This window comes from Neomonachus schauinslandi, chromosome 9 (genome assembly GCF_002201575.2).
Source record: "Neomonachus schauinslandi chromosome 9, ASM220157v2, whole genome shotgun sequence".
Lineage (NCBI taxonomy): Eukaryota > Metazoa > Chordata > Mammalia > Carnivora > Phocidae > Neomonachus > Neomonachus schauinslandi.
Genome location: NC_058411.1, coordinates 111,545,506 through 111,572,785, shown reverse-complemented (window position 1 = coordinate 111,572,785; position 27,280 = coordinate 111,545,506). Strand labels below are relative to the sequence as shown.

Here is a 27,280-nt window from a genome sequence, read left to right as displayed (position 1 = left end):
GCCACAGCACAACACCTTCTGAGCCCCCTTCTCCTTCCCCAGTGCTGTTTACCCCTCCAGGGCACCCCCTCTAGGAGGAGGAGGGGAGAGCATGGTGAGCCCGAGCCCGCCTCCAGCCGACAGAGATGGGCCCACTGTCCCTGCAGCCTTGGGGTTGCAGGAATGTGCTTGGGACGAACAGCAGGCCCCAGAACCCCAGCCTTCTCCTGGACAGAGACTGGGCCACGAAGAGTTGAAGAGAAGGCTCTCCCCCTTGAATGGATCATTCCTGAAATTCAAGCCCCAAAGCCCCATGAAAGTGTGACAAAGTCCCCCTTCCCGTGGTCAGGGCCCTCAGCCCAGCTGGGCAGCAGCGGGTTATTAAAAGCTTAGCTGGTGGTTCCCCTCTGGCTTGGAGCAATTCATCAGGCCACGGCCCCCCCGGGAGTGATGGATGGTGACAAATGAGAGTAGGTAGGGGGTTCCTGAGCCCTTCCAGGGCCACAGCTGGGGAAACTCAGCCATCAAAGCCCTGTGTAGGCTTCTCCACCAGAGGTGACTCTGAGGGCCAGGGAGATCAAGTTTCAGGCAAATGGTTTCAGGAGGTGGAGAGGCTTCTCTGGAGACAAGCCGTCCTGTGTGCTATGTGGGGCCCAGCCTGGCTGAGGGCCTGAGCTGGAGAGATGGGGGTGGGGTGGGCTTCTCTGATTCTGCACAGGCGGGAGGCCTGGGGTGGGGAGCAGGAGGCCTGAGGGGTGGGAGGAGGGGCAGGGCCAGAGCCGGTGGGAAGGAGGGAGCTGCTTTTCTGGGAGAAGGAGATCAAACACCTTTTAAAGCAGGTGCTGGGGACCCTGCTCGGGGCCATCTGCTGAGACTGCACAAGCAGCCAGCCCTCCGGGATCCTAGCCAGGGCTGGCGCTAGCACTCAGAGGAGGAGGCCTCAGTTGCTGGGGAGCACCCTGGGGCTGGAGCAAGCCTCGCGGGCCAGGTAGGACCGGAAGAGGAGGGGACACAGGGACAAGGCACTTCAGCGGGGACAGAGCCCCAACAAAGACTTGGAGGCAGGAAGGCAGCAGGATGGTAGGGGGGAGCAATTCTGAGGGATGAAGTTGGAGACCTGGAGATGGCTGTACTTGGGGGACACTGGGGAGCTAGTGCCGGCTCCAAAGACAGGGAGACGTCTGAAGAGCCGGGGCTCAGTACGGTTTGCTGGGAGAGATTGATGGAGAGCCCTATCCTGCGGCCAGGAGGGAACAAGGAGAGAGAACTCAGAGAAAGAGAGAGAGAACTCAGGGGATCTAACAGTCAGTTCCTCGGTGAGGAGGGAGGGCAGCACGGAGGCTACATCTCAAGGCCAGAGCATGGTGACACCACGCCAGGAAGGGAGAATCTGGGGCTCCTATAGCTGGGGGAATCTTCATGGCCTTCTGGCCAGTCCTCCTTTGAAGGCAGGAAACCCTCTGTAGCATCTTGATGTTACCACCCTCTTCTTGATTGCCTCCCCTGATTGGGGGCTCACTCCTCTGTGAGAGTAAGAAAGCTACCTTTGTCCAAGGCTGAAATCTGCCTCCCTAACTTCCCTCCTCTGAGTCAGTTCTAGCCTAGCTTTCTGGGAGGGGAGGGACATGCTGCTCCCTGACACAGATGGCCACCTTCCTCCTACCCCTCACCAGGGTCTACACTCACGCCAGAGCAGTCTGGCCCAAATCCCTCATGTCCGATGGTGTTGGTGGTAAGGGGGACAGGAGAGTTCCAGGAAGGGCTTGTCAGGTGATGCTTCTGATGCTCCCTCGTGGCAAGGGAGGTAGGAGGTAGAGAGCTAAGAGGTAGAGAGCCATCCACACTCTCCCCTCACGAGCTTGGCAGCCGACAACATGCCACTGAACGGGGTCAGTCTGTGTCTGGGGACAGGTTAGGCTCCCGTGTCAGTCTGATACATGGGCGCCATGTCGCTGGGGGTAGACCCGGAGCTCACTGGCCTGCATGGGCTTGCACCTGACTTGGCTGCCTCTCCATGGGGGACCCCATGGGCAGGACCCAGCTGCATAGGCAGGCACATTGGCCAGCCCCCCTCCACCCGCTGCCGCCCCACTCCTGGACCGAACATCCCTTGGGCATTCTCTGCTGCAAAGCCGGGGATTAGGGATGGTGCTGAGGCTCTCTGAGGTGTCACTGAAGTTTGGGTGTTGTGCAACTTTTGGGGGGATATGTTGGACTCAGAGAGACCAGGGCTGGGATGGGAGGGTGGTGGGCAATGGGGTCTCTGGACCTTCTGCAACTGCTCACCATGGTTCCGACCATTATGCTCCAACCTGTGCTTGATTTGCCCATGTCTGAGGGTCCTTGGAATGTGACCAAGGTTCTGAGCTGTTTCAGAGGTTCTGGTACGATACTGATGTTCTGGGGGCTCATGGGGGTGACAGGTTCCAGGAGTTCTTGTGGTATTACTGTAATTCTGGGGATATTGCTGAGATTCTGGAGGTGCTCTGGGGGATCAGGGAATCCTTGGGGGTGTTTCTGAGATTTTGGGGATGCTGCTGGCCTTCCCTATTGCCTCTGGCCCACTGTTAGCTCCTTTTAAGCCTAGCACTTTGCCCTTTGAGGATTTTGATAACCACAGGCTGCTGAAGGCGCACACGTAGGCCTCTGTTCCTGGACGCAAATATTCCTCAGATTTAATCAACTTGAACAAAAACATGGGGAGGAAGGAAGCCCTGTCCCAAGGCCTTCATGGGCCAGCTCCAGCCCCAGGGGCAGAGCAGAGCAGCTCGTGCCAGGCCCAGGTAGCAGATGGCCTTTGCCTTCTCAGAACCCAGAAACTTTTTGTGACCCCTTCTTACAGTGAGCAGGGCTTAGGCCCCCAATCTGTGCCCCGCTGGGAGCCCCTCAGGTATTGCTACCAGCCTCTTCTGAGTGTACCCACATGGGCTCACGCAGACCACACCAGACTGGCACCCCTGCCCCGTCTTCTTGCCTTCCAGACTCCCCTTCTTAGCTCTCCTAAGGCACCTCATTCTTACTACCATTGCTGATCCTGTCTGACATTGGTGCCCTGCTCCAGGCCCCCTCCTCCAGGAAGCCTCCAAGACTGCCCAAGACGTCTCCTTATAAATCCCCCTCCCCACCCCTCTTCTCGGAACTTCTACAGTCTGTCTCTGAAGTCCCTCCACTCTCCAGCCCCTCCTCTCCTGATGGCAGGTACCAGTCTCCGACTCCTCTGGGTATGAGTCACCCTATAAAGCCAACTCCCGTGGGTCAGCTGTGGACTCTGCTGCCAGGTGGAGAAATTTGTCAGGAGCACATCATTACCATCTTTCTCTTCTCAGTACATTTCCTGGCCTGCCTGCAGCCGGGCCAGGTGACATCTCTCCTAATACCTTGGTGCCAACCCTCCCATTTTACAGATGTAAGCACCAAGCCATTCCAGCTCTGAGCTGAGGAGGTACTTTGGACTCAAGAAGTGGGGTTCCCCTCCCAGCCTGAGCTATGTAGCCCCCCAGTATCCATGGTTCTTCCACCTGGCCTGCCTCCCTCCCTGCCCCACCAGCGTGGATGGGGGAGTGGGGGGGTAGCGGGGGGGGCAGGAGGGTGGGTAGAAGACGATAGGGGACACCTGGGTAGTCACAGCCTCTGTGGCTTTGACCTTCTCCCTACAGCCAGTGGCTGGTGTGCTGCTCCACATTCTTGGGCTGTGAAGTCATTGAGGGCAGGGAGTAGGGGCCTCAGGGAGAGCAGAGCCCATAGTCAAAGCCAGGCTGGAAGCCCCACCCCTCCTGGGACAGAGGAAGGGTTGAGACCCAGAGAGGCCAAGGGAATCACAGCCAGCCCCAGGGTTCAAACCCAGGTAAGGCTGCGTCCCCGACCAGGGCACTTCCCACTCCATATAGGAACTGTGCTTTCCCCCCTGGGCCTGCTCCTGCCCGTTGTCCGTGTGGCCTCCATCAAGGTGCGGCCTGCTGTCCACTGCGCCCACACCCAAGCAGAGGGACAAAGCTCACAATTTCTTCACGTCTGTTTGGGGCCTCCTGAAGGCGACCTCTGCATCTCCCCAGTGAGGAGGGAGGTGATCTCATGGGCCCTGGGATATCCCTGGGAGAGGCCGCTAGAAGGCATCCACTGCAAGTGCCTTTGGGGGCAGAGCAGGGTTTGGTGGGGGGAGGGGTGCTGTGGGGAAGGGACTGGGTCAGGGACTGGGGCTGGGCTCAGCTGGGCCCCTCCCCGCCAGCCTGGCTCAGCCCCTGAGGCTGATGGAGGCTCCTTCAGGCAGCCTGAATGTCTTTCCTCAGTGCCCAGCTAAGTACCCCTCTCTTCCCCCAGGTCTCTGCTCACACGTCACCTCCTCTGCGGGGCCTTCCCTGAGCGTCCAGCCTAAAGCAGCCACCTCCTGTCTGTCTGTCTCTCTTCTCTCGCCCCACTTTATTTTCCCTCTCAGCGCCATGACACGTTTGTCTCCCCACTCTCCCCCGTACCTCTCTTGCTCATTGCTACATTCTCAGCATGTAGAACCTTGCCTGGTGCATAATCAGGATGCAATCAACATTTGTTGCGTAAATGACTGAATGAACAAACCAGACCGGGGAGGCTTCCTCCAGGGAAGGAAGCAGTTTCTGACAGGCAGAGTTGCCCAGCGAGGAACATCTCTGCCTTGTATAGAGGGAGTGAGCTCCCCATCACAGACTGGACTCCAATTGTTGGATGGATCACCAGGGGGATTTAAGATCAGATAGAAGTTAATTGCTCTCTAGGCTGGGGGTCCAGAACTCCTGAGCAGAGAAGGGGGTGCAGGGCTCTGGTGTTGGAGCAGAGCCTCTGAAATGCCTGGCTGGAGACATACACAGGAGCCTGAACAGGGCAGGCCTGTGGAGGGGTGATGGTCACTAGAACGAGCAACAGCTTGGCCAAACCCAGTTCGTAAAGTCCTCGTCACCCGAGAGCCCCATACTGGGTGTGCACCAGCGGAATAAGGGAGGAAGAAGAGAAGAGGCCGAGTTCTGCCCCCAGCACCTCACAGCCAGGCTTAGGAGGCTGGATTCACCCCAAGTTCCTGGGAACAGACGGGCAGTGTGGGCTGCTGCATTGCATCACAGAGAGTTCAGGTTCAGTTCTGAGTCAGCTGCCGCTGACAGCTCTGCGGGAGGGGGAGGGGTGGTCTGAGCCCTCTTCCTGGAAGAGGGTCATTTGGGAAGGAGGGGGAGAAGCCAAGGCTGACATGGCACTCAGGCCCTAATCCTGGAAGGCCTCGTGGGCCTGGCTACGAAGTTTGCATGGGGAGCTTTTAGGATTTCAAGCTCAGTCTCCATTGAGCACCCCCTCACCCCGGGGGGCTGTTTCCTCTATGAGGATACCCGCTTCCTTCTCCTCCACTCCCATCCTCAAGACCCCCACCCTCCGCACAGCTGACTTTTCCTTGCCCTCAGATCTCCATGAAAAGATTTATTTTTTCGGGAACCCCCCATTTTTTTTGGACCAAATTCAGCTTCCTATGGTATACATCAGAGCGTTCTGTGCCTTCCCTTTGTAGACAGGAAGACTCAGACTCGTGGTTATTTACCTACTTGTCTGTGCCCCCCCCCCCCGAAGTGTAAACTCTCACATGCCAGGGCCCAGAATAGTGCCTGCACTTAGTAGTTGTTCAATGAATTTATGTTAAAAGAATAAATGTATGAATGCCTTTAGAAAAAACACTTGTGGAATGAGTGCCTTAGCTGGAGGGTGTGTGTGGCCCGGGGTCCCCTGGGGTATTGGAAAGACAGGGACCTTCAGATGTTCACGGGGCCTGACCCCCACCCAGGGACAGGGGCCTGAGAAGGGCTCACTGTCTTTATCTGATTCTTGTTTCCCTTCCGAGCTGGGGCCAGGAAGGGGAGGGGAGCCAGCCAGGGGTACAGCTTCTCAGGGGCAGGGTGGGGGGATGGAGAGGGAGCCCCAGCCCCTGCCTGGGCCCTGCCTTCCTCACCCTCACCCCATAGCGTGGGAGGTACCGTGGACAAGAGGGGTTCTTCTTGCTTACCCGTGGGTCTGGTTTGTGTTTAGAGGACTAATCTCCGCCTCATGAGGGTGAGTTATCTCCTTGTGAAATCAAGTTGGAGAAACTAGAAGTTTTTACCAGTGAGACACATGTTGCCTCCTTCATGGAAACCCAGGATAAGGAGTGGACAGGCTCCCCCTCCCCGCCTCCGCCCCTGGTCCAGCCCCAGCTGCTCCTTGGGTTGCCGAACGCTGGACTGTGTGCGTGGTGCCCTGCAGATGCAGAGGGCAGAGGTGTGGGCGCTTGGGGGGGCACAGGAGGCAGGTACGTGTGCGCAGCCTGGTGCCAGACCCTCCTGGCCACACGCCTGCAAGGCTCAGGCCGCGTGGAGCTAGGGCCTCCTACCCTGGCGGGGCACTTTGTCAGGACCATGATGTGATCCCATCACTGAGGGCCAAAGGACACAGAGAGGGGCAGGCTAAGGCTGGGGGTGGGGTGGGGGGCTTGTCTCAGGGGAGCCTAACAAAGAGGGGGATTGGGCTGACCCCTGAGGGCAAGAGGGACCTGGATCCCAGCTGGGAGGTTCCAGCTATGTTGGGCCCGCCTGCTGCCCGCCCACCCTTTCATCTCTGCAGCTCCTTCCTCCCTGCCCTTCCTTGAGTGTGTGTCTGTGGGTCGTTTGGGTGGCTTTGGGGAGGGGGAAGGAAGGGGGGGTTTCTGTGGGCAGCTTGGATTGGACAAACTTTCTTTGAAAATGGGCCTTTGCACAGAGGCTGGTGGTCAGATGAACAGGCAGGTGCTCCAGCAAGAGCCCCAAAGACCCCGAGGGCCGCCCTCTTCCCAAGGGGATAACTCCCTGCAGGAGCGGGCAAGACGGGGCGGGAAGGGACGGGAAGGGACTCGAGGAGCCCTTCCCCTTTTCCCTGTGCCAGCGGGTCGGCCCAGGCCCTCTCTCCCAGACGGGCTTTTCCCAGAGAGCTAAAAGCAAGAAAGTAACCTTTAGAATTAAACAGAAACGTTTCTTTGTTTGGGTTTCTTTCTTTTTTTTTTCCTCCCTAAGCCTCTTTTCACATCTGTAGTGGTTTTCCCCCACTTGTCCAGGGGAGGGGGGGCAGAGGAGAAAGGCCGGAGAATGTCGTCCCAGGCAGTGGGGAACCAGACCTCCTCCGGGGCCGCAGATGACTACTCCAACTGGTACATCGACGAGCCCCAGGGGGATCAGGAGCTCCAGCCAGAAGGGTAAGTTTGTCTGCCCGCAGAGTGGGGTGTGGCAGAGGTTACTGATGGGGGGATGGGGAAGCCGCTGGTAAGATGAATTGTGCTGCCCTTTGCTGTGTGACCCTTGGCAAGTCACAGCGTCTCTGGGCTTCAGACTCCTGTTACCGGAGAAAAATGGCCCTGGCCCGGTGTTGATACTTGAGGTGGGGGTCCTGGGCCAGGCTGTCACTTCAAAAGCATCTGTGTGGTTTGTTAAAAATACAACCTCCTGGGCCTTCTCCTTGCAAATTCAGATCCATCCAGTCTGGGGCGGCTCTGGCCGGTAGCTGGGCTGCAGGGTGCTGGCTGAATGATTGAGGGAAGTTGGGCCTGCCTTCAAGGGGTTTCTGGTCCCTCTGGTGACCACCCGGGGTGTGGTGGCCACCAGCTGTCAGGCCCTCTGGGCAGCCCAGGGCAGGGGGAGGCCTGAGGAAGAGAGCCTGGGGGGAGGGTCCTTGAGGAAAGATGCCTGACGCCTTTGGCTGGTTCTCAGTCTCCATGAAGATGAGGAGGCCCTTTCTCTTTTGCAGGAGTGCTCAGGCGAGCCCAGGGGAGGGAGGCAGCCTCAGCCCAGTCCAGTGTGGCCAGAGGGCTTGGCCCACGGCTCCCTTTGCCAGACCCTATCTTTGTCTAGTCTGGGCACCCTGGCTGAGGGGCTGGGCCTCCCTGGGCCCCATATGCTGCCAAGGACGCCTGGCCTGTGCGGGCCCCAGAGCCCGGTTCTCCCCTTATTGTTCCCGGCCCTTGCCCCATCCCCCACCTCCCTGCTCTGTCTGAGGGTTTGGGGAGCTGGAAAGGTGAGGCTAGGGGGTGGGGGTGGCCGAGCCAGATGTGCACACATCTGCTCTCCATCAACACCTGAAACTAGAGAAGGAGAAACGCTGGTGCGCCCCCCCGGGGGCTGGGACTGTGGCCTGGCCAGGCTTGGGTCACCGGCAGGGACAGAGGCCCCAGCTAAGCCTCATGCTGGGAGGACTCAGGGTGCTGGCCACCCAGTCAGCAGCTCTGGGTCGGCAAGGGTGCTGGCCGAGCCCTTCCCTTGTTGCTCCGGACAGGCCGCAGGCTCCCCTTGTCCTGCTGCATAGTTTTGGAGTGGGAGAAGCAGCAGAATGGGGAGGGGCCCAGGACCCTGTGAGGATATGGATCCTGACCTGGGGTAAGACCTTAATCTGCAGCTGTGTCCTTGGGAGCTTCAGGGCCCGGGCACTGGCTGGGGCCAGGCTCTTCAGATACGGCCTCAGACTGAAGCTGGGTACACGGCAGGGCCCGGGCGACGGGGAGCACTGACTCTAGCGTGTGAGGCATCTGCAATCTGCAGCTGCCTTCTCCCACTGCAGGCAACAACGGGGAGGTTTGTTTTTGACTCTACTTACTTGGTCAATCCAAGTGGCCTTGCTTGTCCCCTAAGCGCCACCCCTAAAAGTGGAAGCTCAAGGGGAATCCCAAGGAGCTGAACTTGGGCTCACCTCTCCCTGAGTCAGTCAGACACCCCAGGGAGATGGTGCACTGAAGCTTCGAGGCGCTCCTGATGTTGGGCTCCCCCTGCACCTCGGTGTGCCCCCAGCAGGCTGGTTCGGGCTGGTGGGCACTGGTTCCAGTGGCCAGCTGGACTCTGTCTCCTGGTCACACTTGTCCAGGTGCCCTCATGGTGGAAAGATCTGGTTGAAAAGATTGGGAAGGGAGTAAGTCTGATGGGGGTGGGATGTGTCATGTGGGGTCTTCTGTGGGCGCACGGGACTGATCCATGGAAGCCTAGCTGGCCCTTTCCTACCCCCGGAGCCCCCCTGACCCGGTCATGTACCCAGCCTGACATCTGCCCACATGGTATCCACTTATCACTAACAGCCAGAGCCTGGGGACACGAATGCCTGTGGCAGCCATCCAGGATGACACCCACCTCCCCACCACTTCACGGGGCTGCCTGGGGAATTGGAGGCTTCCCTCCTGGCCTGCCCTCCCAGCATGAGGCCAGCACCAGGGTCATTGGCAGGCCCTTCTGCTGGCGGGGGGGTGACATGGGGGTGGGTATCAGGACCCGCACCCCAGACAGTCGGCCTTTTCCCTCTGAGTGGGGCCCTTTGTAGGCTCCCACTCAGAGACTAACTTCTAGAAACAGTTGTCCCGCTCCTTCTTTGTCTCAGTGTCCTCACCACTCTGCACTCCGGCCTCTGTCTCTGAGTGTCTGAGACCAAGCCTCGCTTCCTTGGCTACATGTGATTCTGGTCCTCACCTCTCCTCTTGGAATAAGGCCTAAAACTCTGCAGTCATTCTGGAAACCCCCTTCCCTCTGCTCTTCCATCTCCAGGCACCTACATTCTTCCTCCTATATACGTCTGAGGTGCAGCCTGTCGTCTCCCTTCCCCAGTCACTGCTTACGCTGAACTCCTTGAAAATGTGAATTTTCAACTGTTTTTGATGTACAGAAATGACACTTTCATATGGTTCAACTTAAAACTTCCTTCCATACTCCTTACCTCTCCCCTCCTGGTCAGATGTGGGGGCTTGGAGCCAGACAACCTCAGTTCGAATCCTTACTCTGCTGCTTTCCGGTGTGATTTGGGCAAGATACTTAGCCTCCCTGAGCTTTGGTCTCCTTGTCTACACAACGGGGACAATAATAGCACCCACTTTGTCAGCAATACCTGAGTTAATACAAGGAACAAACAGCGTCTGGCACGTAGTCAATTCTTAGTAAGTACTAGTTACTACTGTTGTTATTATTCAAATTGAGCCCCAGAAATCTCCCCAGATCCAGAACACCGGCCTGCTCCAACACCCTCAATGGCTCCCTAGTGCCTCCCATGCCTTCTGTGACCTGCTCCCGGCCTGCCTGCAACCTTATAGACTGCAGGCAAACGGAAAGCCTTGCCTGGCCCCAGCCACACCATCTGCTGCCTGTCACTTCGCTTCCTCATGTTCCTCCCTCTACACGGAGCTCCCTTTCCCCTTCTTTGCCTCAAAAGATGCTAACCATCTTTTAAACTCACATCAAATGCCACAGGGCAAATCGTAGGACCAAACACTCAGTTGCTCCACCCAGGCAAGAGGCTCCGCCACGATTCTGAGAAAGAGAGGTCTATGAGGCCTGGAGCAGTCAGAGGCTTCCTGGAAGAGGGGGGAATGAAGTGGCCTTGAAGGCTAGGAAGAATGGGTGAGGAAGAAGAGGGGCTGGGTTGAGCTGGCCCACTCTGTTTCTCCCATGCCTTCTCCTGGGAGCCCCCTGTCTCCTTCAGCCCTGTAACCTCAGAGCGCACCACGAAGGGCATGGAAACCCTGGAACGAGCCCTAGAAGGTGGAGCTGGGCCAGCTTGCAGAGGAAGATCGGAGGGTGGAGGGAGGTGGTGGGCGGAGCTCCAGTGTAGACAGCCTGGACCCCAAACCCGGCTGGCTACACACCCAGGCCTGAGCCAACCTTCCCTTGCTCTGCAGAGTGGTGCCCACCTGCCGCCCCAGCGTGCTGTCGGGCCTCCTCCACACCGGCCTGGCCCTGCTGTCGGTGAGTCCACCCTGAGGCCGACCTGTTCGCCGCTCGCCACCTATCGCCAGACTGGACAGGGGGACTTGAGCTCCCTGCTGGGCTGGCGAAGGGGAACCCCAGGAGCCCCAACTCTGGGAGTTCTCCCAGGGTGGGGACCCAAACCAAGATGCGGGCCAAGTCCAACCTCTCCGACTTTTTTTTTTTTTTTTAAGATTTTATTTATTTATTTTAGAGACAGAGCACAAGAGGGGGGAGCGGGAGAGGGAGAAGCAGACTCCCTGCTGAGCAGGGAGCCCGATGCGGGACTCGATCCCGGGACTCCAGGATCATGACCTGAGCCGAAGGCAGTTGCCCAACCAACTGAGCCACCCAGGCGCCCCCAACCTCTCCGACTTTTGTCACCCTTCTCTTGGCCAGTCCGCAGTCTGCTGCGTGATCGTGCCCTGGGAGGTAGGGCGGTCCTGGGTGTTGAGGCCAAGCCCTCAGACTCAGCCCCTCGGGGAAGGACTGGGCACCCAAGGCCTGCTCTGTGCTCTCCTTTCAGATCCTTGTGCTGCTGTTGCTGGCTGTGCTCGTGAGGTGCCGCCGGCTCCGACCCCACCATGGGCCCGGCGGGCCTGGACTGCCCTGCTTGGTGCCGAGACCTGGGCGCCCCCACTCAGGTGGCCCGGCTGACGGGACCACTCTGGGACGGTGGGGGTTTGTTAGGTACCTAGAAGCAGCTCTGGCCTCAGGGACACCCCCACTTCTCTCTGCCTGGGGGCTCTCGCTACCCCTATCTGGATCCCCAGGTTTAGGCGGGAGCCCCAGAGGGAAGGGGAGGGCCACACTCAGGTCCACCTGCTCCCGTGCCAGACCCAGGAGACACCAGCCCAACAGGGCCTGGCTCCAGGATGCATTACCTCAGGTGGCCCATGGTCTGGACAAGTGATGGCCATCCCATGCCCTCTTGACCCTCATTTCCCTTGAAGGCATCACTCGGACCCTGATGCTTAATGGCAGATTATGAGGGACCGATCTCCAGTCCCCATGGCTAGGACTTTCTTCCCCCTGTCTCCTTCAGTCCTACAACCCCAGAGCCTGGGACAGGGATGACCCTGAGATGGAACTGGGCAGGCTCATATGGGAGAGATCAAAGGGTTGGGGGAGGTGGCAGTTGGAGCCCCAGTGCAGACAGCCTTGCCTCCCAGGCCCAGACCACACACCAAGGTGAGTCCTGCCATGATGGTTTTGTGGAGAACTAGACTGGGTTTCTGTCACTGGTGGGCCCAGGTAAGAGTTTGCCCTGCCTAGTGGGGGGAGAAGGAAGCAGGATGGAGAAGGAAGCGGATGACCTCAGGGCATGAGTCAAGCTGGACAGATGCAGAGGGTCTGAGTGGCCTGCCCAGAGGGCTGATGCTTGGGACAGCTGTGCTCGTGGTCTGCCCTCTGCCTTGGGCCGCACCCAGGCCATGGCCGTGGTGGTAGCATAAGGATGTTGTGATTCTCCGAGCTCTCTGAAGATTTGCCAGCCCAGACAGACTGATTTGTGTGGAGGCAGCTGTTTCCTGGGGCTTCCAGGGTGGGCGGAGGGAGCAGCGCTCGGGCCTGTTCCTGCTGTGTGCGTGTGTACGGGGGTGGGGGCCGCATAGTTCTTGAGTCACTTTGCCACAGGGCCCAGAACTTGGGACACAGGAGGCACTCCACAGACAGTTGTGGAATGAATGGGTAACGGGGCCTCGGTTTCCTTCTGGAAAGTTTCCATCTCTACCTCCCTGACATATGGAACACGGCATGGGTTCATGGGGGTGCAGGGCCCGAGCGACGCCCCTCTGTCCTGTCCCTGTCTCTGCACCAGCCCCGTGGATTTCTTGGCGGGGGACACGGCCTGGACAGTGCCTGCGGCTGTCTTCGTGGTCCTCTTCAGCTCCCTGTGTTTGCTGCTCCCCACCGAGGACCCGCTGCCCTTCTTGCCCTTGGCTTCACCCCGCAGCCGAGGTACGCAGCACGGCTGAGGCCCTGGGGCTGGACTGGTAGGATGGGCTGGGTGGGCGTCCAGAGCGTGGGGCGGGCTCTTCTGTAGTGAGTCAGGTACCTCCCATCCCCGTCATGAGCCACTGCCAAGAAGATGCTGTCCCGCGGACCTCCCAGCCGCACTGCACGACACCTGCCCTTCGTTGGTCCCAGCTGTCGGGTCACGGCTGCCGTCTCCACCTCCTCTGTTCTTGTGCCAACCCCTCTCCCAGAACAGCACAGGTCTCTGAGAGTGAAGGAGGGTGGGCAGGAAGTAGTAGGGGTTCTGGACAATTGAGCTGGGCTCAAGGAAGTGACGGTACAAGGACAGTGGCCACCAAGAGGAGCCACTGTCCTCAACATGACCTCTTTAGATCAGCCAGCCCTCACAGTGACTCTGCACAGGGTGGGTGTTGGCTCCATTTCACGCTGGAGGAGGCCGAGCGTCAGGGGAGGGAACAATAGGAAGCCGGAGCTCAGTTTACTGACAACAGACTAAGCGCTGTGCTAAGCACTGGACAGCTACCTTCTCGTTTTGCCTTGGCTAATACAGTACTATTTCCATTTTACAGATGGAGAAACTGAGACTCCAAGAGGTAACTTGCCCGAGATCACGAACGCTGGTACTAGTCAGAACCTGAATGTGAATGTGGGCTTCTTGCCCCCTGAACCAGCTGAGGGGCTCAGAAGGGGGAGGCAGGAGAGGGGCCTGCGGGGGGCCCCACATCTGCCTCTCCATCACGTGGCTCCCTCTGCCCGTCTTGCCTTCCAGGGCCCTGGAAGATCATCGCCCTGCTCTATTACCCCGCCCTCTACTACCCTCTGGCCGCCTGTGCCACCGTGAGGCAGGGAGCCGCACACCTGCTTGGCAGCGTGCTGTCCTGGGCTCACCTTGGGGTCCAGGTCTGGCAGAGGGCAGAGTGTCCTCAGGCACCCAAGGTAACCACTGACTCACAACGGCCTGAGGCAGAGGGGCGCGAAGGACCTGCATAACCCGGGCAGGCTCCTTTCCTCTTATTTACGTGTTGGACTTCTCTGCTGCCTTCTACTCTGCCCCGAATTCCCCTCCTGTGAACGCAGGCCCTTCCAACCTTGGGCACTCTGTGGCAAGAGCAGGGACAAGGGAGCTGGGCCTGCCCTCAGGAGCTTCCAGTCTGGGAGGGGGCAGGGAGGAGGAAGGGGCCAAGGGGGAGGAAGAGGGAGCCTGAAATCCCTCCATTATTGATTCCCCAGCCTTCCTTCGGCCAGGCTGGAGTGGGAGCGAAGAGATGGAGGAAGGCGGGCCCTGAACTGGGGGGATGGTCTTGGAGGCTGAAAAGAGAATTCTAGAACCTCAGAACCTGGTTCACTGACTGCTGGCTGGGAGTGCCCAAAGGGTGGAGGCATAGGCCTCAGCCAGACAACCTGAGTTTGAACCCAGCTTCTTCCTCCCTTCCTTCCACAAACATATGTGAAGCACATACTCTGTACAGGGACATTTCCCAGCACTGGAATATAGCTGTGAACAGGACAGATGAAGTCCCTAGCATCCCAAGAGCTGCCTTTCCAGAAGGGAAGATACAATAAATAAAGAAATATACAGAATGATGCCAGGTGATGCTAAGTGCTTTGAGGAAATCGTGTCACCATTCTGAGACTCAGTTTCCCTCCCTATAAATGGAGTGGATAACACCAATCCTCCAGGGTAGAGATGAGGATTAGCTGGTTTCTTTGAGAGCGAGGACTTGGTGGGTCTTTTTCCCCATCCAGAACCTGGCACGTACTAAGCTCTCAGTAAAAATGTATTGAATTAACAAATAAATGAGTAAATGCAGAAGGAGCCCAATCCTGGAAAGGCCTCAGTGCCAGGAGGTAGGGCTTGCACTTCCCTGATGCCCAGGTCACAACTGTACACGGTCAATATTAGGCCTTTGTCTAATTTTCAGGGGCCTGTGCCCAGAGCCCAGGGACAAAGGAACATAGCAAGGGGGTATCTCCGGTTTCAGACCCCGCGGTAGCCCCCTGGAGCAGGGAGGAGGGGATTTCTTCTAAGGGCTGTGGGAGTCCAAGAGCCCGGGAGAGGGGGGAGCAGGTCCGCAGGGCCTCAGAAGGGGAGTGGGAGTGTTTGTGCTGAGTGACCCGGGTAGGGGGGAGCATGAGAGGACCAGAAGCCTCAGACCACCGTCAGCCAGGTGGGAGTGAAGTGGGAAGGGACCTGGGTCCTGGTCTTCTGTCGGGGGAGGAAAGCAGAAGGTAGGTGTATCTGGGCGTCTGTCTGTCTGTCTAGATCTACAAGTACTACTCCCTGCTGGCTTCCCTGCCTCTGCTTCTGGGCCTCGGATTCCTGAGCCTTTGGTACCCGGTGCAGCTGGTGAGAAGCTTCAGGAACACGGCAGGAGCGGGCTCTGAGGTAAAGGGGCAGGGCTGGCCTGAGCTCCTATTCAGCACCCAGGATGCCCTGAACTCCTGCACGGCTGTTGGCTCCCTGTGCGCGGGCACAGCACATAGTAGGTGCTCAAAAATATTTGCCGAGTCACCAAGTGACAGGCTAGTCCTCCCTCTTGGAGCAAAGGTTAGGCCAGGCCCTGAGCTGGCACCCGGGATACCTGGGGCAGCCAGCTGCGCGCGCAGCCAGGAGTCAGCAAAGGAGGGGCGGACCAGAGGACAGGGCAGTCCGAGCTCTGCTTCTGAAACCCCGAGGTGCCAGCCAAAGAAATGAGACAGGCCAGGAGACTGGTGCCTCCGAGGAGCTCTGCAGATGCCCAGGAGCCCCAGGAAGCTCCTGGGGCAGAGTCGCATTATGAGTCAGTTCTAGGCTGCGTATGGTTGGATAAAGTCAGATAAAGGGGTGGGCTGGGAGAACTGAGGCAGGCTGGGGGGGCTTCCTGGAGGAGGTTGACTTCAATAGGGACCCTGAAGGACAGGGAGGATCTGGAGCAGGGAGAGAATAAGGAGAAGGTCTTGCAGGTGTAGGAAAGAGGAGTAAAGGGGCAGACACGGGTTGTGTCTGTTTTGTTCACGTGTAATTTGTAGCACTGGGCGGGTCTTAGCACATGTTAGATAATCAGCAGCTATTTCTGAAGTTTTAGATAGATGGGTGGGTAAGTCATAGTGAGAGAGAATTCTTACAAGACAAGGCAATCTTATTAAGAAGCCTTCTAAGTGCCTACCAAGAGTCAGCCCTGAGCAAGGGACTGCGGACTCAGAGCTGCCAGCCTGTGTCTGACCCCCAGGGGCTCCCAGGGCGCTGGGGGAGATGCAGGCAGCAACAGATAGTCACGCGTCAAGGTGAGAAGTGCAGCCGGGGCCCAGCCCACGGCCCTGGGTGAGGGCGGAGACAGGGTCATGTACTCTTCTTGGTGGGAGAGGAAGAAGAAAACCACCCTACAGAGGCCCTCAAAGGGAGGGGGACAGCCTCAGGAGAGGCTGAGGACCCAGATGCCAAGGGGCTTGGTTACTCTCCAGTCGGGGAGGGTGAAGGCAGGGCTCACAGGGTGGCCTAGAGGACAGAGCAGCGAGCTGCCGGCACCAGTTGCTGAGAGATGAACACTGGATGTGGGCAGGTGCTCGGGGGGGCTGATGCGCAGTCGTGGGGCTGTGGTGGGTGGCTGGACTGGGGGCCTGGGGCTCAGGAGGGGGGCTGGGATGGAAGCCAGAGAGGTGCCCCGAGGAGGGAAGGAGACCCAGGGGAGAGAGGCCTGTGGGCTCGGGTCCTCCAGCGGCCACCCTGGGTCCTCCTTGGGCCCACCCAACTCTGGGTTTGGTAGCAGTAGGGACCTCACGGGCAGTCACTATTGGCCTCCTGACATTCACACTCCTCTGGGGAAGCCCGATGTCCCCTCATTTTTACAGTTGACTCAGAAGAGGGGAGTGGCTCCCCCAGGGTCCCCAGTACACTGGTCACATCTCTACCCCCTGGGCCCTCTCCCTCCTCCTCCAGGGATCTTCGCTGCCTCACCTCTCCCTCCAGGCATGCCTCTCCTCCCGAGAAGTCCTGGAAGAAATAGAATCCTCTTTGGCCCTGAGGCAGAGAGGTTTAAGCCTCAGAGGCCTCAGTCAAGCTTTGACCTGACCCATACCTACCCTGGGTGGTGTGCGTGCGTGTGTGTGTGCGTGTGTGTGTTGCCATGGCAACAGGTGACAGGCTTGTATTCTCCTAATGATCAGGGGCAAGGGCTCACCCCACCTTACCACGGGCCTCTGGCACTTAGCAGGCAGCTTTCGGCCTGGAATGTGGCTTAGACAAATCCGGCCACCCTTGTGATCTCCCTGGAGTAGCAGGAGAGGCCTGCGGGATGTGACCTGGAACGGCCCCAACCTGTGTCCTGCTCAGGGATGTGCCCATGGGACCTAGGCTTCCTTTTGCCCCAGTCTCAGCTAGCCAAGGCCAGGGGGCCGGGGCGGGGGGCGGGGGAAGCAATGAGCAGATGTGACTAAGTGAAGCAGGAGAGAGCTGGACGCAGCCCTTAGGACGAACCGCTCAGTGCTGAGTATTCCTAGGAGACTGGTTAGTCTCCTAGTTGTGGAGGAGAAAGGGCAGCTTTGGGGGGCATGGACCTCATCCCCACAGGCTGGCCCTTCTCTGCACCCTGCCACAGCCAAGAGGTTTTTATGGAGCCCCATGTGCTCACTGTGACACCCTGAGCCAGGGTCCCAGGGATGGCTCCGGGCAGGTCTCATCTGCTCATCCATCTGTCTGTCTCCACAGGGGCTGCAGAGCAGCTACTGTGAGGAATATCTGAGGACCCTCCTCTGCCGGAAGAAGCTGGAAAGCAGGTGAGGTCCTAGGCAGCTGGTGGGGCAGAGTGACAGAGAAACCAAACTCTGGGGCTCGGGCCCAGGGCGGGGGCTTCTCCTGAGGGCACCTGCCTGCCTCCATCTTTCTGCAGCTCCCACACCTCCAAGCATGGCTTCCTATCCTGGGCCTGGATCTGTTACCGAAACTACATCTACACTCCACAGCGAGGTACGGAGCTATGGTTAAGAGTGGCAGGTGACCTCACCCACGCCTCGTGCAAAACAGTTGCCGTGGAAGGCCAGCTCCCGTCCCCCAGAACCCCCAGAACCCTCCAGGAGGAACAGCTCCAGCTGGGGACAAAGGGAAGCCCCTGGCCCGGCTTTGGTGGTCCAGGGTCCTGCAAGCCCTAGCCCTTTACCTGGGCCCTTTGGGAGGGAAGGGGGCTCCCAGGCCTGGGTGGGGCTGGGGCTTACCACATCCCTCCTTTTGGGGACTGCAGGATTCCGACTCCCTCTGAAGCTGGTGCTTTCAGCCACCTTGACAGGGACAGCCATCTACCAGGTAGGTCCTGCCCCTGTCATGCCATTTACCTCTGGACCCCCGCCCCCAACTGCCAAGCGTGGGACAGCGTAGGCCCAGCTCCACTCTCCAAAAGCCTCAACCACAGTCCCATCTGGCTGCTTCTGGATATCTGGGGAACCCTGGCCTGCCCAGAAGAGAGGGGGTGTCAACTCTCACGGGGCTCATGTAGAGTCAGAACATGAGCTTTGGAGTCATACAAACATGGGTCTAAATCCTTGCTCCAGTATTTACCTCCTGTGTGACCCTGGGCAAGTTATTCAACATCTCTGAACCCATTAGCTCAGCTGTAAAACAGAGGAAATAGAATTACTTTCCTCTTTGAGCAGTTTGGGAAGGTTTAGGCAGATTTGGGTAGTTCGGAAATAATATGCGTTTGAGAAATACTCCCCTCCATTGCCACCCCCAGAAAACCGAAAAGCCCAAATCCTGGGAGGTGGGTATAATTTGTCTCCATTTTACAAATGGGGGAAATTGAGGCTCAGACAGGTGAATTTGACTCGGCCAAGTTCCTCTAGCTAATACCGCAAGGTAGTCAAGATGTGAACCCAGGTCCGTCTAGCTTCAATGCCTGAGATAATCTATAGGATACTTGGCTTTTGCCAACGTGGGAAATTGGAAACTTTCTATTCCACAGCTTAGATAGATAGAGGACTGATAGGTAGACAAAGGTGTAGATAGACAGTTGTGCTGTTTGGAAGCACAGCAGGGGCCTGGTAGGCTAACGTCCTATCTCTGCAATGTGCTGGTGAGCACGCTGCTTCGGGGCCGCGAACTCTGATGGGTGCTGGGCATGGGGACGCAGCCTGTGCGCTGCCGGAGTTTCTGCCCTGAAGTCTCCCTGTGAGCTGAGGAAACACTTCATCTGGGATGGGGGCCTGGTGTGAGCACAGCCAGGTCCTGGCACCTTCCTTGTGGGGCTCTTCCAGGTGGCGCTGCTGCTGCTGGTGGGCGTGGTACCCACCATCCAGAAGGTGAGGGCGGGGATCACCACGGACATCTCCTACCTACTGGCCGGCTTCGGGATCATGCTCTCAGAGGACAGGCAGGAGGTGGTATGGCTGGTGAAGCATCACCTGTGGGCTCTGGAAGGTGAGGCCTCCCGGGAGCCCCGGAGGGCGCCCAGCGGGGACACGAGCCGCATACCCCAGCTCAGTTCCAGCCTGCCAGGGACATGTGGGATGCTCCTGGGCATGTCCCTTCCTCTCTCTCTGGGTCTCGACTGCCTCCCCTCCAAACTGGGGTGGTCGTGGCTTCCGGTTCCAGGTCTCTGAGACCTGAAGGAGTCATCTGAGCGGCCCCTCAGCTCATGTGGTGTCTCCCACCCCCAGCTCCAATGTCTTTGCTCAGCTCTCTGGGCAGGGAGACGGGCAAGGCCTCGGGATGTGTGAGCTGAGGGGACGGCCCCTTGAGTCTTGCTGAGGGGAGGGAAGGAGGGAAGGAGGCAGTGGTGTGGGACACTGGGCCAGATTCTGAGCTAATCGCCATGGCGGGGGGTGGGGGGGGAGGTTGGGCAGGGCGATGCTTCCTGTCCCCAGTCCCTGTCCTCCTGGGCCATCTCCATTCTCCTTCCTTCCCTTGACAATGAGCCCCAGGCCAGGAAACCATACCAGCCTCCACTTCTGGGGTCTGATGCCTCCTTCAGCCCTTAGTCTGGTCATCCACCTACACCACCTCCCAGGCCCTCCCAGTGGCCCCTGTGGAGGAGGTTGAGAAGTGTCCACACCTGACATGCAGGGAAGGATTCACTTGCGGTCGTATAGCTGGGCAGAGTGGAGTGAAGAGAGGAACACAGTCTCCTGACACCTTGCTGGGGCTCTCTCCATCATCTTGAGACAAGGCCTGGTGGTCAGGAATCCTGGGGCCTGCAGCATCTGCTGACTTGGAGTCCCCGGGAGATTTCTCTAAGTTGGCCGAAAGCCGGACCACAGGCAGGGGCCCACATGGCCCACCTCCGCCCAGGGTCGGCCCCCTGCTTACAGCAGCCCTGTTAGGTCGGCGTCATCAGTCCTCACCCGCGGCACAGGAAATGAGGGTCAGAGCGGGAAGTGACCTGTCTGGGATGGTGGGCTTTGCTTCTACCCCCCACACCAACATTTAACATCGCATGCTGCAGTTTCCAAGCCTCAAGGCCTCCACTTTGGATCTTCTTGGATTCAGGCGCCAAACAGAGCAAGCAGTGTTTACCCTCCTAGTCCACAGATGAGGAAAACTGAGGCCCAGGAGGATTAGAGCTATGCCCAAAGCCACTCAGCAAGCCAGGGTCGGAACTGAGATTATATCTGGGCCCAGGGGCCCTTTGCTGTCTCCTTAGCTTAAGGAGCTAATGTCTTCTGAACACCGAGAGCTGTTTTAGGCTGCCCACTGGGCACCTGGGCCATAAGCCTGGCATCGCTCACAGAGGGCTCAGCCTCTGAGTCAGGCAGACTAGATTAGAACTCCCGCTCCATCACTTATAAGCTGTGTGACCTTGGGCATGCCACTTCACTTCTCTGGGCTTCAACTTCCCTACTGCAAAAGGTGTCAAAGCTACAAGGGCAGCCTTGTCCCTGAGGCCCTCCATTCCGTGGGGGAAGTCAGATCTATCTACCAAGCAGGGTCCCAGAGGAAGCAAAGAGCAGGAAGATTTTATGGGTACTGGGGTTTGGAGAGATCCAAGTTTGGAACCAATTGAGGGAGAGAAGAGCAGGAGGTAGATGGATGAAGATCAAAAGCCAGGCCTGGCGCCAGGGGGGCTTGCTCACCCTTCACCCTGTGTTAACCTGTTCACTCACATGTGCAGGCTCAGCAGGCAGACCCCTCACCTGGCAGGAAATGTCCAGAACGCCCTCCTGCTGGTGCTGAGCTCGCTGCCGAAGGGCAAGCGGGGCCGAGCAGAGCTGCACATGCCCAGTGCTCTCTTCTGTAGCATTGTTCTCGACCCTGGCTGCACCTGAGAATCGCCTGGTAACCTCTTTAAAATCCCGAGGCTCAAGCCTCTTGCTGGACTCCAGAAGCGCTGAGGGTGGGGCCCCGCCTTTACGATCCAACAAGCCCGCCTGGGGATTCCCATTCAAGCCTAACTTTGAGAACCGCTGTAGCAGGCACTTGATACCTGCCGGTGGGTTGGTTGATTTCAATCAATTGCTGATTGAAATGAATCATGAAGGCTCTGTCTTTGGAAAGCTCCCAGTGCAGCGGTTCTCAACCCAGGCTGCACGCAAAACTACAAAAGCTAGGGACTGGGTCCCACACCCAGAAATTCTGACTGAATTGGCCTGGGGTGCCGCCTGGGCCATGAGGGGTTTTCACAGCTCCAGGTGGCCCCTCTGTGCTGCCAGTGCCGAGACCCCCCTCTCCAGCCCCGAGGCTATGTGGGACTACTGCGTGCCTCTCCCCGTGTGTTTGCGCCCGCTCCCCAGGCTCTGGGTGGGACGCAGGCTCCAGCAACCCTTCCCCTGGATGACTGATGAGATCAGGGGCAGGCACCCGGGGCTGATTCTGGGTCTGCTTGGAAATAGTCGCAGGCCTCTCAGCCCATCACTTGCCAGCAGTGTGACTGGCGGGTCAGGCTCTCTCGCTGAGCCTCGGCTTCCTGGTTGGCCCAGTGCCTCTTCGGTGGGGGTGTTGCGGGGGTGCAGACCGAGGCGGGGTGTGGATGGAGGGCGGGAGAGCTGCAGCCTCAAATCCCTAGGAGGCCTCAATACCTCGGCTGCTCGCAATGCCCTGTGCATTCTCCCCTATTGCTGAGGATGCAGCAAACTCATTATGTGTGGGCATGGCCGGGGCTGGGGGGGGCAAGGAGCTGGGCAGGAGGGGCCACCGCCGGAGGAGATGGGTAGCAGTGGTCACCTCCCTCCTTCTGAAGGACACAGGCCACACTGACATGGACTCACACCCTCTGTGGGCCCACACATGACATGGGGTTTTATGGCCCATGTCATGCTGGGAGCTAGGCAGCCAGGCATGAGCAAGCCAAGGCTGGGAGACCAAGGGGCCCCCTGAAGGCCATACGGCCAGGAAGCCAAGGAGATGGAGGCAGTTGCCAGGTTGGATGGTGTCTCTCTCTGGGGATCACATAGCAATGGAAGCATCAAGACAAGGGTGGAGACCAGGTCTGCAGCCTCGGAGCTGGCCTCTCCCTGTCCTGGCCACCATGTCACTGGGCAGGAGGGGAGGGCTGAGATTGTTGAGTTGTACTGCCTCTGAGAACGAGGTGGGCGGGGGGAGGTGGCAAGGGGCCTCCGCTCAGGGCAGAGGCTGGGTATGGGGCAGGACTAATTCCCACCCAGGCACCCCCCTGGGGGCAGTTCAGGGGCTCCCACCTCCCACTTTGCTCCCTCTCTGCCCCTCCAGTTTGCTACATCTCGGCCTTGGTCCTGTCCTGCTCACTCACCTCCCTCATGCTGATCCGCTCACTGGTGACGCACAGGTCAGTGGCAGGGTCTGACCCCCGGTGCAGATGTGGGGAAGAGGTGCGGGAGCCCTGAGCCAGGAGGCCTGCGGGGCAGGGCCTGGGGCTGGACGAAGGGAGAGCCGCTGCAGGCCCAGGTTGCCCCTGTGTCCCGCCCCCTCCAGCCCCCCCACCCAGCTGCCCCGTGGTGGGTGGGGAAGGTGGGGCCTTCCTGTCTGGTGGGAGTGATACAGGGCTCAGCTGAGCAGGGCTGGGGGTGGACTTGGCCCTCTGAGAAGGGACCGCTGGGCGGACTGATTCAATGGGGAAGGCAGCCTGGAAAGCCAGCCCTCCACCTGGGATCGGAAGAAGAGGCAAGAGCTGAGGGAGGGAGAGGGCGCTCCAGGGCCGGAGGGACTGTGTAAGAAGCAGCAGCAGGGGTGAGGTTGCCACACGCCAGGGTGGGTGTGGAGGTGACCCGGCTGGCGCTGGGGCACTGAAGAGGTTGTGATGGGCCACTGAATGCCAGACTGTCTCGCTTGCCCTTTCACGGGGAGTGATATGGAGCTGAGTTGTGAGTGGAGAGGGAAAGAAGGTTCTAGTTGTGAGCAGGGTGCGTGGGAAGGGGAGCAATGTCAGAGAGTGCATTTGCCAGGCCTCAGGGTTTTTGTGCAGGGATCTCTTCCCACAGGGTTGGCTCTACTTTGGCTGGCACTCAGACCCTCAGGCCTCTGCCTGCCTGGAACCTTGCCTCCTGCCCTGGTGGCTGATCTGCGAGTCACTTTCCATCCCTACTGTTGTTTCCTCACTTTTCTGACTTGGCTCAGGTTTGAGCCTTCTGCCTGAACTTGTCTCCCTTGATCCGGGCCTTGCCCCTTACCTTGCTCTGACACTTACTCTTATTCATCCCTTAAGACTCTACTCAGATACCACCTCCTCCAGGAAGCCCTACCTGACCTCCCAGCCCGGGTTAGTAACCTCTGCAGGGCTCCCACAGCCCTTGGCTTTCCTGTCCGTGGCCACAGGTTGTAAGTAGACAGGGAGTTCCACCAGAGGAGGAATCTAGGGAGTGTGTGTGGTCCCTGAGATCCCTGCCTTCCTCTCCCCCTCTGCCCTCCCCTCCCCCAACCAGGGCCAATCTGCAAGCTCTGCACCGAGGGGCCGCCCTGGACCTGGGCCCCCTGCCCCAGAGTCCCCACCCCTCCCGCGAGGCCATATTCTGTTGGATGAGCTTCAGCGCCTACCAGACAGCTTTTACCTGCCTTGGTGAGCCCCCCTTGCCACCCCACCTGGCTTCAGTTGGCCCCAGAAACTGGCCCCAGTTGGGAAGGGGAGAGCACTCAGCAGGTCTGGGCTGCCCCTGGGTGTCTGCCTGTGCTGGGGAGAACTCCGGGGCGAGAGTAAGAAGAGGGACCCACCTTGCCTTCTCTGCCTCCAGGAGGCTCGCTCAGGTTCGGGGAGGGGGGGGGCAGATGCAGAAGCCCCTGGGGAGAGGATACCCCTCACGTGAGGATAGCCCCTCAGGGCCACCAGCCATTTACACAGAGGGTGGACCCAGGGCTGCAAGGTGGGAACTTCAAGGAGGCATATTCCTGCTTATATAAGAGAGTGTTATGCCGCAGTGGGCTGCCTTGGAGATAATGAGATCCCCGTCACCGGGGATATGCAAGCAAGGTTCTGTGGTCACTCTTGGGGCTGCAAAGAGGGTCCTGCCCTGAGAGAGTTAGGTTAGATTAATTTCCAGGACCCCTCCTACCTCCAAGTTTCTGATTCTTCCCAGGGGCTGTACAGTGAATAAAGCCCTCTGAAATGTGAGGGGGCTGGGCTCAGTGTTGCAAAAGTGAGGGCCAGATTCCCTTCCCTGACGGTTCCTTTGGTTCTCACCTCCCTGGGGGAGGAGGAGAAGAATGATAAAGGAGAAGAGGAATGACTAGTACAAAAAGTTGTCATTCCTCATCTTGGTAGATTTTATACCTCCCAAGCTCTTTTACACGCATTACGCCGTGTAAACACCTAGCCATTTGTTTCAATAGACGGCTTTCTGGGGTCAACTGTGTGTCAGTCTCTGGCCAGTAGGAATGCAAACATTAATTTAAAATGCAATCTTGTCCCCAAGGACTCAGGGGCAATTGGGGGAAAATAACGTTTGCAGAGCACTTTGTGGTTTTCAAAGAGTCGCCACAGACATTATATTGGATCGTCCCAACAAACCTTCTGAGGTAGGGGCCACTACCCCATTTGACAGAGGATGAACAGGAGTTCAGAGAGGTAGAGGAACTTGCTCCAGTTGGCACAGCTAGGCAGTGGGAGAGCAGGGATCTGCATCCAGGCTTGCGCCATTCCTAAGCCCTTGGGTTCCTGGGAGTGCCAGGGTGGGCTGGGTCCCGCAGAGCCTAATGTCCGTCCCCCTGCACCTCCCCATCCTGCAGGGCTCCTGGTGCAGCAGATCATCTTCTTCCTGGGGACCATTATCCTTGCCTTCCTGGTGTTCATGCCTGTGCTCCATGGCAGGAACCTTCTGCTCCTCCGATCCTTGGAGTCCTCATGGTGAGAGAGGCAAAGAGTTGAGGGCTTCCCTCTGGGAAGTGGTCCCAGAGGGCTACTAATAGTGACTTCCTCCCCACCCCACTTGCAGGCCCTTCTGGCTGACCTTGGCCCTGGCTGTGGTCCTACAGAAAATGGCAGCCCACTGGGTCTTCCTGGAGACTCACCAAGGACACCCACAGCTTACCAACCGGTGAGGAGGCTCCTGGGCTTGTGGTACCCCCAGGACCTCAGCCTCTTCTTCGGTGTCTTTCTTGTAGTGTCTTTCTCCCTCCACTGCCATCTCTCCCTTTCCTCTCTCTCGGGAAGCCCAATGGGGAGTAGGAGAGCTTGCCTTACCCAAACGGAAAGGGAACAGTGGCCCAGCCTACTCGGGAATACTTCTCTATTCACCTGTTACAGTATCAGAAATATGAGCCACGAGCCTTTCCTGCTTTGGGGGTCAGCACTGCTCTCCCCTGGATCCTCTGTGTCCTCCAAAACCCTGTACCTCCCCCTTTGCAGGAAGGAGGTTAATCAAAACATTATTTCCATGTTAGGTGGAAAGGCTGTGGGAGGACCTCAGCGCCAGGAGGGGCTCAGAGTCAGTGGACAAGAGACCTAGAGGAGGGAGGTGGGAGACAGAAAGATCCAGGCCATAAGCCCCAGGTCTGCCACTGACTAGCTAGACAGCCTTAGCGAAGCCACCTGATCTCTCTGGGGCTCAGTTTCCCTTCTATAGAAGAGAGTACCACACCCGCTCCCAGGGTGGTGGGGGGCAAGCTGGCTTGAGAGAGCAGGCCCAGCACAGGGCACGGTGCTTCGAAGGTGTACTCGATAAATGGTAGGTAGTCAATAAACACACAGCAGCTGTGCTCATCCACGACTGACCCTGACCCTGAGGAAGGCTCTGTGTGTGGGGGGGTGGGGGGACAGCCTCGGCCTTTTCTCTCCCCACCCCCAGGCGAGTGCTCTACGCAGCCACCTTCTTCCTCTTCCTCATCAACGTGCTGGTGGGCACCATGGTGGCTGCCGGGCGCGTGCTCCTCTCCGCCGTCTACAATGCCGTCCACCTTGGCCAGATGGATCTCAGCCTGTTGCCGCCCCGAGCAGCCACTCTCGACCCCGGTAAGGTCGCTGGGCAGGGGCCATGAGCAACGGTGGCTCGGGCCGTGCAAGCAGCAAGGGAGGGTCTGTCCTGGCCTGGGCCACGTGGCACTGTGTCCCGGAGCCTGGGGCGAGTGTGGGCAGCGGGCCCACGTGCGGTGCATGTCCCACCTGCTCGGGGGCAGGGTGCATGGGAGGGGGGCCCTCCTCCCCCCAGCATTGTCGTCCTCCCCCGCTCCCAGGCTACCACACATACTGCAGCTTCCTGAAGATGGAGGCCAGCCAGTCACATCCGGCCACGACTGCCTTCTGCACCCTGCTCCTGCAGACCCAGCAGCCCCGGCCTCCCCGGGCCCCCCAGGACGGCCTCAGACAGGGGGAGGAAGAAGAAGGTGCACCTTCCCCCGGGAGATGGCGGGAATTGAGACCACCCCCTTCTCTAAGGGACGAGGCACACCTCCTCCCCACCACATGGGATACATGTCCAACGTACAACGTAGGAGTGCCAGGAAAATGCTTACTTCCTCTCTCCCTCCGAGGCCTGTGGGAGAAAGGAAGTGAGAAGTTTCCTGGCCCCTGTCAGGGTGATTTTTTCCCACGATACAAACATACCCTATCTCCCTCTCCCCATTCCACAAGCTTGCACACACACACCCTTCTCACACACAGAATGAGATGTCTCCCCCCTTCCTCCCTGCCTGGAAAGTGCGTAGTAGGGAGGGGGGCACTGGGCTGGCTGTCCCAGCCCTTCCTCCAGTCCCTTCCATAGAGCTGTCCCCTCCGTCTTCTGTCTGCCACCTGCAGATGACATCCTGAGCCCTTACAAACACCCCTCTGCAGCCCACGCTTCTCCCCACCTCCTGCTCAGTGAGCAGGCCCCTGGAACGCCAGGCGCCCCAGCCTCCCCAGCACTGCACATGGGATTTTCAGACTGCTCTGGGCTGGTGCTAGGGGGCGTGGCTGGGTGTTTGCTGAGTGACTCACAGAAAGTCTCCCTCTCAGGGATGCAGCTGCTGCAGACCAAGGACCCCGTGGCCAGGGGAACAGGGCCCAGGGCCCGCCAAGGCAGGGCCCGCTGGGGGCTGGCCTACACGCTGCTGCACAATCCGGCCCTGCAGGCCTTCCGGAAGAGGACCCTGTCGGGTGCCTAGGTCAACGGAGCCCAGCCCTGAGGGTGGGGAAGCCGCCGTGTCCTTGTCTGTGCTGGGTGCTTCCCCCCCGCCTCCAGCCCCCTCCCTCCCAGCTTCCCCAGCATCCTCTGAGCCACTGCAGCCTCTGGGCGCGCAAGTTCCGGGGATCGGCATGAGC

The 27,280-nt window shown here is 58.8% G+C and overlaps 1 protein-coding gene across 2 annotated transcripts; it reads left to right on the top strand.

Annotated features, from left to right (window-relative positions):
• Positions 1-443: 443 nt before the first annotated feature.
• On the top strand, positions 444-27,280 carry STRA6 (signaling receptor and transporter of retinol STRA6). Of its 2 annotated transcripts, none has more exons than XM_044917992.1 (19): positions 444-449; positions 7,065-7,186; positions 10,634-10,700; positions 11,227-11,308; positions 12,516-12,659; positions 13,247-13,270; positions 13,447-13,613; positions 14,941-15,063; positions 17,362-17,429; positions 17,543-17,619; positions 17,891-17,952; positions 18,900-19,062; positions 22,306-22,381; positions 23,475-23,608; positions 24,772-24,889; positions 24,978-25,079; positions 25,830-25,993; positions 26,215-26,364; positions 26,975-27,280. In XM_044917992.1, exons 1-19 carry the CDS (start codon positions 444-446, stop codon positions 27,121-27,123), a joined length of 1,998 nt encoding a protein of 665 aa, XP_044773927.1. In that variant the 3' UTR covers positions 27,124-27,280. The 2 variants fall into 2 exon arrangements, with proteins under 2 accessions (XP_044773927.1, XP_021549612.2); XM_021693937.1 differs by lacking the exon at positions 444-449 and adding an exon at positions 3,763-3,823 and having other exon boundaries at positions 7,049-7,186.